This window comes from Physella acuta, unplaced genomic scaffold (assembly GCF_028476545.2).
Source record: "Physella acuta isolate Inbredline_101_S28 unplaced genomic scaffold, ASM2847654v3 ptg000155l, whole genome shotgun sequence".
Classification (NCBI taxonomy): domain Eukaryota; kingdom Metazoa; phylum Mollusca; class Gastropoda; family Physidae; genus Physella; species Physella acuta.
This window is the reverse complement of record NW_026731674.1, coordinates 1,339,679-1,353,681: the sequence shown is the minus strand read 5'-3', so window position 1 is coordinate 1,353,681 and position 14,003 is coordinate 1,339,679. Positions and strand designations below refer to the sequence as shown.

Genomic DNA, 14,003 nt, shown 5'->3' with positions numbered 1-14,003 from the left:
ACACCCAAGACTAGTAGGTTAAACACACACTTTTTCTTTACATTCACACCCAAGACTAGTAGGTTAAACACACACTTTTTCTTTACATTCACACCCAAGTGTCAAGCCAGTGTTGTCAACTCTCTCTGTGTGGGTGGTGTAGATTGCCTCTAGTGTCAAGCCAATGTTGTATCCACAGGTTTGATTGGCAATTGGATTGAGATTGCGTATGGCACCCCAGTGTTGTATCCACAGGTTTGATTGGCAATTGGATTGAGATTGCTTATGGCACCCCAGTGTTGTATCCACAGGTTTGAGTGGCAATTGGATTGAGATTGCTTATGGCACCCCAGTGTTGTATCCACAGGTTTGAGTGGCAATTGGATTGAGATTGCGTATGGCACCCCAGTGTTGTATCCACAGGTTTGAGTGGCAATTGGATTGAGATTGCTTATGGCACCCCAGTGTTGTATCCACAGGTTTGAGTGGCAATTGGATTGAGATTGCGTATGGCACCCCAGTGTTGTATCCACAGGTTTGAGTGGCAATTGGATTGAGATTGCTTATGGCACCCCAGTGTTGTATCCACAGGTTTGAGTGGCAATTGGATTGAGATTGCTTATGGCACCCCAGTGTTGTATCCACAGGTTTGAGTGGCAATTGGATTGAGATTTCTTATGGCACCCCAGTGTTGTATCCACAGGTTTGAGTGGCAATTGGATTGAGATTGCTTATGGCACCCGTTCAGGCACCGTGCGAGTGATTGTGCAGCACCCAGAGACTGTAGGCCACGGCCCCCAGCTGTTTCAGACCTTCACAGTCCATCGCAGTCCAGTCACCAAGGTCATGCTGTCTGAGAAACATCTAGTCTCAGGTCAGTGGGGGAAAAATTTAGGGCCAGTGGCATTTCTGGAAATGACTAGGGCTAATTTTTAAAAGATGTAAACTTTTAAATAAAATGTTGGCTAGATGTTAGCTATAATTATTAAAACAATACAGATTGTTATATCTACTTAGTAACTTGTAAAGCTTACTTGATATTTAATTTTTTTCTGGCTTAGCATTAGCGCTATGCATATGTTCCTCTACTTTTAAATTCTTATTCGTATGTATGACTGTTCCTTCTTTTGTATGACTGTTCACCATTGTGACGTATCAAAGACCACCACTGTGACGTATCAAAGACCACCATTGTGATGTATCAAAGACCACCATTGTGACGTATCAAAGACCACCATTGTGACTTATCAAAGATCACCATGAATATATTTTCTTTGCCAGTCTGCTCTGAGTACAACCACGTGCGGAGCTGGAATGTGACGCGGTTCCGTGGCATGATCTCAACACAGCCTGGGTCAACTCCCTTGGCATCCTTTCAGATTGTTTCCCTGGACGACATGGATCCACTCCTGAGTAACTCGGCCGGGAACGACTTTGGTAAGTCTGCCAGCAACTTACTTATGGATCCAGGGAATGACTTTGGTAAGTCTGCCAGCAACTTACTTATGTATCCAGGGAATGACTTTGGTAAGTCTGCCAGCAACTTACTTATGTATCCAGGGAATGACTTTGGTAAGTCTGCCAGCAACTTACTTATGGATCCGGGGAATGACTTTGGTAAGTCTGCCAGCAACTTACTTATGGATCCGGGGAATGACTTTGGTAAGTCTGCCAGCAACTTATCTATTTCAAACCGAGTTATTTAGTGTTCAATTCAACACTAACTTTATTGTTAAGCCCATGTGCTCAACTTTTTTCATCACTTTAGGCCCATGTGCTCAACTTTTTTCATCACTTTAGGCCCATGTGCTCAACTTTTTTCATCACTTTAGGCCCATGTGCTCAACTTTTTTCATCACTTTATAGGCCCATGTGCTCAACTTTTTTCATCACTTTAGGCCCATTTGGTGAACAAGATGACAATCAGCTATTTGTACAAAAAATTGTTTCCAACTCAGATCAACTTTTTGTTCGTCAAAGCTCTACAGGTCAAAGGTTAGTCATTACTCACATACTAAATGTGTCACGGCCTTTTTATCCTGTCAATAGAATAACATAAGGACACTAAGATGGCGTTTTATCGGGGTGGTGGAATTAAGTTCTGAATTGATAGCTGTATGATTGTGCTATAGATTTTGTTAGATGGAAACAAAGCAATGGATAGCAGTATGATTGTGCTATAGATTTTGTTAGGTGGAAACAAAGGAATGGATAGCTGTATGATTGTGCTATAGATTTTGTTTGGAAACAAACCAATTGATAGCTGTATGATTGTGCTATAGATTTTGTTAGGTGGAAACAAACCAATTGATAGCTGTATGATTGTGCTATAGATTTAGTTAGGTGGAAACAAAGCAATGGATAGCTGTATGATTGTGCTATAGATTTTGTTTGGAAACAAACCAATGAATAGCTGTATGATTGTGCTATAGATTTTGTTTGGAAGCAAAGCAATTGATAGCTGTATGATTGTGCTATAGATTTTGTTAGGTGGAAACAAAGCAATGAATAGCTGTATGATTGTGCTATAGATTTAGTTTGGAAACAAACCAATTGATAGCTGTATGATTGTGCTATAGATTTTGTTAAGTGGAACAAACCAATTGATAGCTAGCTGTCAATACTGTCTGTGATGACGCAAGATTACGTCAGACATGTTAGCAGATATAGGTTAGCAGAAACAGACTATCTATAGGCCTAGTTGGTTGGTCAGATAGAGGCCAATGGGCGCACAGGGCTGACCGGTCACATGGGACGGTCAGCTGACCACTGAGGCGTGGGGCAGTAGAGCGATAGGCCAGAGGAGTTGTTAGGTAGCGGTCAGAGACGGCCGAGAATGTAGATAGTTAGGAGATCATGATTAGCTAGCGAGGGGTACAGAAGGTGTTAGGAAGCGGTTAGAGACGGTTGTAATTTGCAGAGCTAGAGAACAGTTAGATAGTGTTAGGAGTGGTCACGGGAGTGTGTAGTTAGTAGGATAGTGAACAGTCAGTAGTAGAAGTAAATAGTACAGTGTAGATCAGTTAGGTAGAAACTTGAACATATATATATCATTTTAATAAAGAACAATTATAGTTGAACTTGAACTGTGTGTTGTTGGATTCATTCGTTACCGCCTTCTTAAAAATCCCCACCCTCACATCTGGTGGAGCGCGGGTCGAGTACGGGAAAGAACGTATATCAGCTACTCATGACGGAGTGTGACTTGTGTATTGCTTTCTCTAACTCATCACAACAGCGGTTTTCTTCAACCGGAACGAGTTTGGATTAACAACACAAGGAAACAGTCTACAAGTCCAAAAAGATAAGTACCTTCCAACATTTTTTTAAACGTTTGGGTTTATACCCGTGCTGGACAGTTTGTACCAGTGGTTTTTCTGCCTTATACATTCTTATGTTACGCCCTGTTGCCTTAGTTTTGTTTACTTTCCTCAACACACACACACACATATACACAACCATGGAGGCAGAGTTTCAATGCTATAAACGGGGCATACCATTAGACAAAACAGGAGAAGAAGTTGAAACATTTGTAGAGAATAAATTAGGAAACACGATAGTCAAGATAGTAAGACATGTCAAGAACAAAAGCAGAGTTAGCGCTAGAATTAGTGAAACTGGAAGTACAGCACATAGATAACACGCAACTGCCCTAGAACATCAACCCCATGATCAAGAATGTGACCCGGACCTTCCCCATAAATGATTTTGAACAACGGACATAAAAGTGAAGTCAAGTCGAGTTTTGTGTTGATCTAAAATCTAAGTAGTCGAGAAAATCGGCGTGAAGTCGATATAGTTGAAGTCGAAGTCAGTGTAGTTAAACTGAAGTCAATTGTGTTATTGAAGTCAGTGAAGTATAAGTCAGAACTGAAGTCAAAGAAGTTATTTGAAGTCAGTCAAGTCAGTCAATGTTGTTAAAGTCGTAGTTGGAATCATAGTGACGTAGTTGAAGTCATGTTGCAGTCAAAGTGAAGTCTTTGAAGTCAAAGTGATGTCGTTGAAGTCTTTGAAGTCATATTGAAGTTGTTGAAGTCAAAGTGAAGTCATATTGAAGTCGTTGAAGTCAAAGTTAAAGTCTTTGAAGTCATATTGAAATTGTTGAAGTCAAAGTGAATTATTTGAAGTCATATTGAAGTAGTTGAAGTCAAGGAAAAGTCTTTGAAGTCAAGTGAAGACGTTTAAGTCGTCGAAATTTAGTCGTCAAGTGAAGTCGAAGTCGGTCAGTGATGTTTATGAAGTCAGTGAAGTAAGTCGTCAAATTGAAATTAGTCGTCATATTGAAGTCAGTCAAGATACTGAAGTCTAAAGTGAAGTCAGTCGTTAAATTGAAGTCAGTCGAGTTACTGAAGTCAAAGTGAAATAAGTCAAGTTACTGAAGTCATAAGTGAAGTCAGTCATTAAGTCAAGCCAGCCAGTTTTTTGTCAAAAGTCAGATAGTGAGAGCTGCTCCACTATATGATTACGTGTTCAAATGTTATTTGAAACGGCACGATTATTTGTATACACTCACATGTCTATTCTTTTTGTGAAGCTATTTCTAAGCTCTAGTAGTGTTTACGTCTATTGAGTTTATTATGCTTTACAGATTGTTGTTAGATTAGAGTGTACTGATTTTTTTTATTTGGTTATGTTGTAATGTTATTTTTTTAATGTTTGTTATGCCGCCAGACAAATGTTCAGCACGTATAAATTTGGGATTGAGGTTTTTTTTTAATGGAAGGTACCTCTGTCTGAATACTTGTCTGCGCGGGCAATAAATGGTCATGTAAAGCCATTGCTCATGGTCTCGTAATACAATTTCAGACCCACCAGCGCTATTCAGAATGAGACGAGATGAAGCAGACACTTCAAAGAATGCCGCCACCTGAAGCCCCTGATCACGTTGAGTTACCTGGACAGCGAACAGCCTGCTGGACGTGAATAGCCTGGTCAAGACAGCGAACGCATCGCTACCACTTCGCCCCACCCTGGGGTTATCTAACAGACCGCCAGCTACGTTAACCTACGTCGGCAGATACAAAGGGTAGACGACCCATCGTCCAAGTTCCCAGCGTCGGAATGTTACGTCATTGTTTCCCCGCATCAGACAGCTTCAGTTCATCGTATAACCACTCTACGTGGACGTCTCAACCAGCGTTAAGATTGTTGCGTCATCACATTGACCAACGAAAGTTACGCGTACACCCGCCTCACGGGAATTTATGTCGACCAACGCCACAACCCACCCACCACAGAGGAACGCCAGCGATTACATAACACTTACACAAACACACTGCTCGCTGAGCCCGTTCAACCAGTTACACATTACCACTAAGATTGGCTCAAGGCCAGTACAGGACAACCTAGCCAGAACTGAGTTTCACATGATTGAATTCACACATACCATAACATAGACATACATTATCAAGCAGAAACACCCAACGTCAAGATACTTACACGAGAACTAGAGCGATGGCATTTTTATTCTGGAACACAGACACAAGATTTTATGTTTTTGTAAACTGTGCCGTCCCATTTTGTATTTGATTATATGATTGATGTTAGGGATAGAATAGAGTAGTAAGATAGATAGTTTGTTGATGTATTAGATTAGTAGTAGACGCTGAAAAATATAATTTGTCAGCTACAGAAAGGGAGGGAGATATGTGATGACGCAAGATTACGTCAGACATGTTAGCAGATATAGGTTAGCAGAAACAGACTATCTATAGGCCTAGTTGGTTGGTCAGATAGAGGCCAATGGGCGCACAGGGCTGACCGGTCACATGGGACGGTCAGCTGACCACTGAGGCGTGGGGCAGTAGAGCGATAGGCCAGAGGAGTTGTTAGGTAGCGGTCAGAGACGGCCGAGAATGTAGATAGTTAGGAGATCATGATTAGCTAGCGAGGGGTACAGAAGGTGTTAGGAAGCGGTTAGAGACGGTTGTAATTTGCAGAGCTAGAGAACAGTTAGATAGTGTTAGGAGTGGTCACGGGAGTGTGTAGTTAGTAGGATAGTGAACAGTCAGTAGTAGAAGTAAATAGTACAGTGTAGATCAGTTAGGTAGAAACTTGAACATATATATATCATTTTAATAAAGAACAATTATAGTTGAACTTGAACTGTGTGTTGTTGGATTCATTCGTTACCGCCTTCTTAAAAATCCCCACCCTCACACTGTCCTAGAGTGTTAGATGTTGGATCTAAAGAGTGAACTTTTGTCCCAGAATCTGTGTGGTCAGGTCAGTAGATGGCAGCACCATCAGCTCATTTTGTGTCCATTTGTCCCAGAATCTGTGTGGTCAGGTCAGTAGATGGCAGCACCATCAGCTCATTTTGTGTCCATTTGTCCCAGAATCTGTGTGGTCAGGTCAGTAGATGGCAGCACCATCAGCTCATTTTGTGTCCATGAATGTGAAGGCTCCAACAGGATGGGCTCCTGTCCACGCAGGTATCTCTTTACAGGCCACAACAATGGCAGCATTCAGGTGGGTCAAGTTCTTAGTAGCAGTTAGTCGTAGTCTGACAATGTGATGTAGTAGTTAGTCGTAGTCTGACAATGTGATGTAGTAGTTAGTCGTAGTCTGACAATGTGATGTAGTAGTTAGTCGTAGTCTAACAATGTGATGTAGTAGTTAGTCGTAGTCTAACAATGTGATGTAGTAGTTAGTCGTAGTCTGACAATGTGATGTAGTAGTTAGTCGTAGTCTGACAAGGTGATGTAGCAGTTAGTCGTAGTCTGACAATGTGATGTAGTAGTTAGTCGTAGTCTGACAATGTGTTGAAGAAGTTAGTCGTAGTCTGACAATGTGATGTAGTAGTTAGTTGTAGTCTGACAATGTGATGTAGTAGTTCGTCATAACTGACAATGTGATGTTCTAAAGTGAATTTTTGTGTTCTTCAAGATGTGGGACCTGACGACTGCTTTAGACCTCTACAGACAAGGGGACAAAGGCAAGAAACATTATTTATTCTACAACCTAGTTTACCACCTTACAGCCTAGTTTACCACCTTACATACAACCTGCCCCACCTTACAGCCTAGTTTACCACCTTACAGCCTAGTTTAGCACCTTACAACCTGCCCCACCTTACAGCCTAGTTTACCACCTTACAGCCTAGTTTACCACCTTACAGCCTAGTTTACCACCTTACAACCTGCCCCACCTTACAGCCTAGTTTACCACCTTACAGCCTAGTTTAGCACCTTACAGCCTAGTTTACCACCTTACAGCCTAGTTTACCACCTTACAGCCTAGTTTACCACCTTACAGCCTAGTTTACCACCTTACAGCCTAGTTTAGCACCTTACAGCCTAGTTTACCATCTTACAGCCTAGTTTACCACCTTACAACCTGCCCCACCTTACAGCCTAGTTTACCACCTTACAGCCTAGTTTACCACCTTACAACCAAGTTTACCACCTTACAACCTGCCCCACCTTGCAGCCTAGTTTACCACCTTACAGCCTAGTTTAGCACCTTACAGCCTAGTTTACCACCTTACAGCCTAGTTTACCACCTTACAACCTAGTTTACCACCTTACAGCCTAGTTTACCACCTTACAACCTGCCCCACCTTACAAACTGCCCCATCTTACAGCCTAGTTTACCACCTTACAACCTAGTTTACCACCTTACAGCCTAGTTTACCACCTTACAGCCTAGTTTACCACCTTACAACCTAGTTTACCACCTTACAGCCTAGTTTACCACCTTACAACCTGCCCCACCTTACAAACTGCCCCATCTTACAGCCTAGTTTACCACCTTACAACCTAGTTTACCACCTTACAGCCTAGTTTACCACCTTACAACCTGCCCCACCTTACAAACTGCCCCATCTTACAGCCTAGTTTACCACCTTACAACCTAGTTTACCACCTTACAGCCTAGTTTACCACCTTACAGTCTAGTTTACCACCTTACAGCCTAGTTTACCACCTTACAGCCTAGTTTAGCACCTTACAGCCTAGTTTACCACCTTACAACCTGCCCCACCTTACAGTCTAGTTTACCACCTTACAGCCTAGTTTACCACCTTACAGCCTAGTTTACCACCTTACAGCCTAGTTTACCACCTTACAGCCTAGTTTACCACCTTACAACCTGCCCCACCTTACAAACTGCCCCATCTTACAGCCTAGTTTACCACCTTACAGTCTAGTTTACCACCTTACAACCTAGTTTACCACCTTACAGCCTAGTTTACCACCTTACAGCCTAGTTTACCACCTTACAGCCTAGTTTACCACCTTACAGCCTAGTTTACCACCTTTCAGCCTAGTTTACCACCTTACAACCTGCCCCACCTTACAGCCTAGTTTACCACCTTACAGCCTAGTTTACCACCTTACAGCCTAGTTTACCACCTTACAGCCTAGTTTAGCACCTTACAGCCTAGTTTACCACCTTACAGCCTAGTTTACCACCTTACAGCCTAGTTTAGCACCTTACAGCCTAGTTTACCACCTTACAACCTGCCCCACCTTACAGCCTAGTTTACCACCTTACAGCCTAGTTTACCACCTTACAACCTGCCCCACCTTACAGCCTAGTTTACCACCTTACAGCCTAGTTTACCACCTTACAGCCTAGTTTACCACCTTACAACCTGCCCCACCTTACAGCCTAGTTTACCACCTTACAGCCTAGTTTACCACCTTACAGCCTAGTTTACCACCTTACAGCCTAGTTTACCACCTTACAGCCTAGTTTACCACCTTACAACCTGCCCCACCTTACAGCCTAGTTTACCACCTTACAGCCTAGTTTACCACCTTACAGCCTAGTTTAGCACCTTACAGCCTAGTTTAGCACCTTACAGCCTAGTTTACCACCTTACAACCTGCCCCACCTTACAGCCTAGTTTACCACCTTACAGCCTAGTTTACCACCTTACAGCCTAGTTTACCACCTTACATACAACCTGCCCCACCTTACAGTCTAGTTTACCACCTTACAGCCTAGTTTACCACCTTACAGCCTAGTTTACCACCTTACAGCCTAGTTTACCACCTTACAGCCTAGTTTACCACCTTACAGCCTAGTTTACCACCTTACAGCCTAGTTTACCACCTTACAACCTAGTTTACCACCTTACAACCTAGTTTACCACCTTACAACCTAGTTTACCATCTTACAGCCTAGTTTACCACCTTACAGCCTAGTTTACCACCTTACAACCTAGTTTACCACCTTACAGCCTAGTTTACCACCTTACAGCCTAGTTTACCACATTACAACCTGCCCCACCTTACAGTCTAGTTTACCACCTTACAGCCTAGTTTAGCACCTTACAGCCTAGTTTACCACCTTACAGCCTAGTTTACCACCTTACAGCCTATTTTACCACCTTACAACCTGCCCCACCTTACAGCCTAGTTTACCACCTTACAACCTGCCCCACCTTTAGCCTAGTTTACCATCTTACAGCCTAGTTTACCACCTTACAGTCTAGTTTACCACCTTACAGCCTAGTTTACCACCTTACAGCCTAGTTTACCACCTTACAGCCTAGTTTACCACCTTACAGCCTAGTTTACCACCTTACAGCCTAGTTTACCACCTTAGTCTAGTTTACCACCTTACAGCCTAGTTTACCACCTTACAGCCTAGTTTACCACCTTACAGCCTAGTTTACCACCTTACAGCCTAGTTTACCACCTTACAACCTGCCCCACCTTACAGCCTAGTTTACCACCTTACAACCTAGTTTACCACCTTACAGTCTAGTTTACCACCTTACAGCCTAGTTTACCACCTTACAGCCTAGTTTACCACCTTACAGCCTAGTTTACCACCTTACAGCCTAGTTTACCACCTTACAGCCTAGTTTACCACCTTACAGCCTAGTTTAGCACCTTACAGCCTAGTTTACCACCTTACAGCCTAGTTTACCACCTTACAGCCTAGTTTAGCACCTTACAGCCTAGTTTACCACCTTACAGCCTAGTTTACCACCTTACAACCTGCCCCACCTTACAGCCTAGTTTACCACCTTACAGCCTAGTTTACCACCTTACAACCTGCCCCACCTTACAGCCTAGTTTACCACCTTACAGCCTAGTTTACCACCTTACAGCCTAGTTTACCACCTTACAACCTGCCCCACCTTACAGCCTAGTTTACCACCTTACAGCCTAGTTTACCACCTTACAGCCTAGTTTACCACCTTACAGCCTAGTTTACCACCTTACAGCCTAGTTTACCACCTTACAACCTGCCCCACCTTACAGCCTAGTTTACCACCTTACAGCCTAGTTTACCACCTTACAGCCTAGTTTAGCACCTTACAGCCTAGTTTAGCACCTTACAGCCTAGTTTACCACCTTACAACCTGCCCCACCTTACAGCCTAGTTTACCACCTTACAGCCTAGTTTACCACCTTACAGCCTAGTTTACCACCTTACATACAACCTGCCCCACCTTACAGTCTAGTTTACCACCTTACAGCCTAGTTTACCACCTTACAGCCTAGTTTACCACCTTACAGCCTAGTTTACCACCTTACAGCCTAGTTTACCACCTTACAGCCTAGTTTACCACCTTACAGCCTAGTTTACCACCTTACAACCTAGTTTACCACCTTACAACCTAGTTTACCACCTTACAACCTAGTTTACCATCTTACAGCCTAGTTTACCACCTTACAGCCTAGTTTACCACCTTACAACCTAGTTTACCACCTTACAGCCTAGTTTACCACCTTACAGCCTAGTTTACCACATTACAACCTGCCCCACCTTACAGTCTAGTTTACCACCTTACAGCCTAGTTTAGCACCTTACAGCCTAGTTTACCACCTTACAGCCTAGTTTACCACCTTACAGCCTATTTTACCACCTTACAACCTGCCCCACCTTACAGCCTAGTTTACCACCTTACAACCTGCCCCACCTTTAGCCTAGTTTACCATCTTACAGCCTAGTTTACCACCTTACAGTCTAGTTTACCACCTTACAGCCTAGTTTACCACCTTACAGCCTAGTTTACCACCTTACAGCCTAGTTTACCACCTTACAGCCTAGTTTACCACCTTACAGCCTAGTTTACCACCTTAGTCTAGTTTACCACCTTACAGCCTAGTTTACCACCTTACAGCCTAGTTTACCACCTTACAGCCTAGTTTACCACCTTACAGCCTAGTTTACCACCTTACAACCTGCCCCACCTTACAGCCTAGTTTACCACCTTACAACCTAGTTTACCACCTTACAGTCTAGTTTACCACCTTACAGCCTAGTTTACCACCTTACAGCCTAGTTTACCACCTTACAGCCTAGTTTACCACCTTACAGCCTAGTTTACCACCTTACAGCCTAGTTTACCACCTTACAGCCTAGTTTACCACCTTAGTCTAGTTTACCACCTTACAGCCTAGTTTACCACCTTACAGCCTAGTTTACCACCTTACAACCTGCCCCACCTTACAGCCTAGTTTACCACCTTACAGCCTAGTTTACCACCTTACAGCCTAGTTTACCACCTTACAGCCTAGTTTACCACCTTACAACCTGCCCCACCTTACAGTCTAGTTTACCACCTTACAGCCTAATTTACCACCTTACAACCTAGTTTACCACCTTACAGCCTAGTTTACCACCTTACAACCTAGTTTACCACCTTACAGCCTAGTTTACCACCTTACAGCCTAGTTTACCACCTTACAGCCTAGTTTACCACCTTACAGCCTAGTTTACCACCTTACAGCCTAGTTTACCACCTTACAGCCTAGTTTACCACCTTACAGCCTAGTTTACCACCTTAGTCTAGTTTACCACCTTACAGCCTAGTTTACCACCTTACAGCCTAGTTTACCACCTTACAGCCTAGTTTACCACCTTACAGTCTAGTTTACCACCTTACAACCTGCCCCACCTTACAGCCTAGTTTACCACCTTACAGCCTAGTTTACCACCTTACAACCTAGTTTACCACCTTACAGCCTAGTTTACCACCTTACAGTCTAGTTTACCACCTTACAGCCTAGTTTACCACCTTACAGCCTAGTTTACCACCTTACAGCCTAGTTTACCACCTTACAGCCTAGTTTACCACCTTACAGCCTAGTTTACCACCTTACAGCCTAGTTTACCACCTTACAGCCTAGTTTACCACCTTACAGCCTAGTTTACCACCTTACAGCCTAGTTTACCACCTTACAGCCTGCCCCATCTTACAGCCTAGTTTACCACCTTACAACCTGCCCCACCTTACAGTCTAGTTTACCACCTTACAGCCTAGTTTACCACCTTACAGCCTAGTTTACCACCTTACAGCCTGCCCCATCTTACAGTCTAGTTTACCACCTTACAGCCTAGTTTACCACCTTACAGCCTAGTTTACCACCTTACAGCCTGCCCCATCTTACAGCCTAGTTTACCACCTTACAACCTGCCCCACCTTACAGTCTAGTTTACCACCTTACAGCCTAGTTTACCACCTTACAGCCTAGTTTACCACCTTACAACCTGCCCCACCTTACATACAACCTGCCCCACCTTACAGCCTAGTTTACCACCTTACAACCTAGTTTACCACCTTACAGCCTAGCTTACCACCTTACAGTCTCACCTCTCTGTCTGGTATTTTCAGGCAAACAAGAACTGTCTGGGCCTACTGCTACAGAACTTATCCGTCTCCTGGAGCAAGTTGACCTGAGCACGTCCAGGTGCACCACACCCAGGTGCACCACACCCAGCCCATCACCGTCAGTCTTAGCTGGCTCATTACACACTGTGCCAGACACGCCTGTAAGTTTAGTGGCCAGAGGACATGCCTGTAAGTTTAGTGGCCAGAGGACATGCCTGTAAGTTTGTTTAGTGGCCAGAGGACATGCCTGTAAGTTTAGTGGCCAGAGGACATGCCTGTAAGTTTAGTGGCCAGAGGACATGCCTGTAAGTTTAGTGGCCAGAGGACATGCCTGTAAGTTTGTTTGGTGGCCAGAGGACATGTCTGTAAGTTTAGTGGCCAGAGGACATGCCTGTAAGTTTAGAGGCCAGAGGACATGCCTGTAAGTTTAGTGGCCAGAGAACATGCCTGTAAGTTTGTTTAGTGGCCAGAGGACATGTCTGTAAGTTTAGTGGCCAGAGGACATGCCTGTAAGTTTGTTAAGTGGCCAGAGGACATGCCTGTAAGTTTAGTGGCCAGAGGACATGCCTGTAAGTTTGTTTAGTGGCCAGAGGACATGCCTGTAAGTTTAGTGGCCAGAGGACATGCCTGTAAGTTTAGTGGCCAGAGGACATGCCTGTAAGTTTAGTGGCCAGAGGACATGCCTGTAAGTTTGTTTGGTGGCCAGAGGACATGTCTGTAAGTTTAGTGGCCAGAGGACATGCCTGTAAGTTTAGTGGCCAGAGGACACGCCTGTAAGTTTGTTTAGTGGCCAGAGGACATGCCTGTAAGTTTGTTTAGTGGCCAGAGGACATGCCTGTAAGTTTGTTTAGTGGCCAGAGGACATGCCTGTAAGTTTAGTGGCCAGAGGACATGCCTGTAAGTTTAGTGGCCAGAGGACATGCCTGTAAGTTTAGTGGCCAGAGGACATGCCTGTAAGTTTGTTTGGTGGCCAGAGGACATGTCTGTAAGTTTAGTGGCCAGAGGACATGCCTGTAAGTTTAGTGGCCAGAGGACACGCCTGTAAGTTTGTTTAGTGGCCAGAGGACATGCCTGTAAGTTTGTTTAGTGGCCAGAGGACATGCCTGTAAGTTTGTTTAGTGGCCAGAGGACATGCCTGTAAGTTTAGTGGCCAGAGGACATGCCTGTAAGTTTAGTGGCCAGAGGACATGCCTGTAAGTTTAGTGGCCAGAGGACATGCCTGTAAGTTTAGTGGCCAGAGGACATGCCTGTAAGTTTAGTGGCCAGAGGACATGCCTGTATATATTGAGAGACTTGTAGTAAGTCACTTTAGGTCAGCCTATGTAAAAAAAAAATTTCTTGTATTTCAGGCCCCCAACTGTGAGCCTACATGAGCCCATCTGGACCTAACACTCTGCCCTGAGGCGTCTGATCCATTAGACTTCTCGCCCTAACATAATAAAAAAAA

The 14,003-nt window shown here is 43.8% G+C and overlaps 1 protein-coding gene across 3 annotated transcripts in view; it reads left to right on the top strand.

Annotated features, from left to right (window-relative positions):
* The window catches only part of LOC131935708 (BTB/POZ domain-containing protein KCTD3), a 34,098-nt gene extending 20,098 nt beyond the window's left edge, over positions 1–14,000 (top strand). For all 3 annotated transcript variants that reach the window (XM_059292254.1, XM_059292255.1, XM_059292257.1), the window contains 7 exons: positions 683–853; positions 1,261–1,416; positions 1,878–1,974; positions 6,318–6,450; positions 6,868–6,916; positions 12,560–12,717; positions 13,906–14,000. In XM_059292254.1, the coding sequence (XP_059148237.1) occupies positions 683–853; positions 1,261–1,416; positions 1,878–1,974; positions 6,318–6,450; positions 6,868–6,916; positions 12,560–12,717; positions 13,906–13,929 (788 nt within the window). In that variant the 3' untranslated portion in view covers positions 13,930–14,000. The remainder of the gene's footprint in view (positions 1–682; positions 854–1,260; positions 1,417–1,877; positions 1,975–6,317; positions 6,451–6,867; positions 6,917–12,559; positions 12,718–13,905) is intronic.
* Positions 14,001–14,003: the final 3 nt, after the last annotated feature.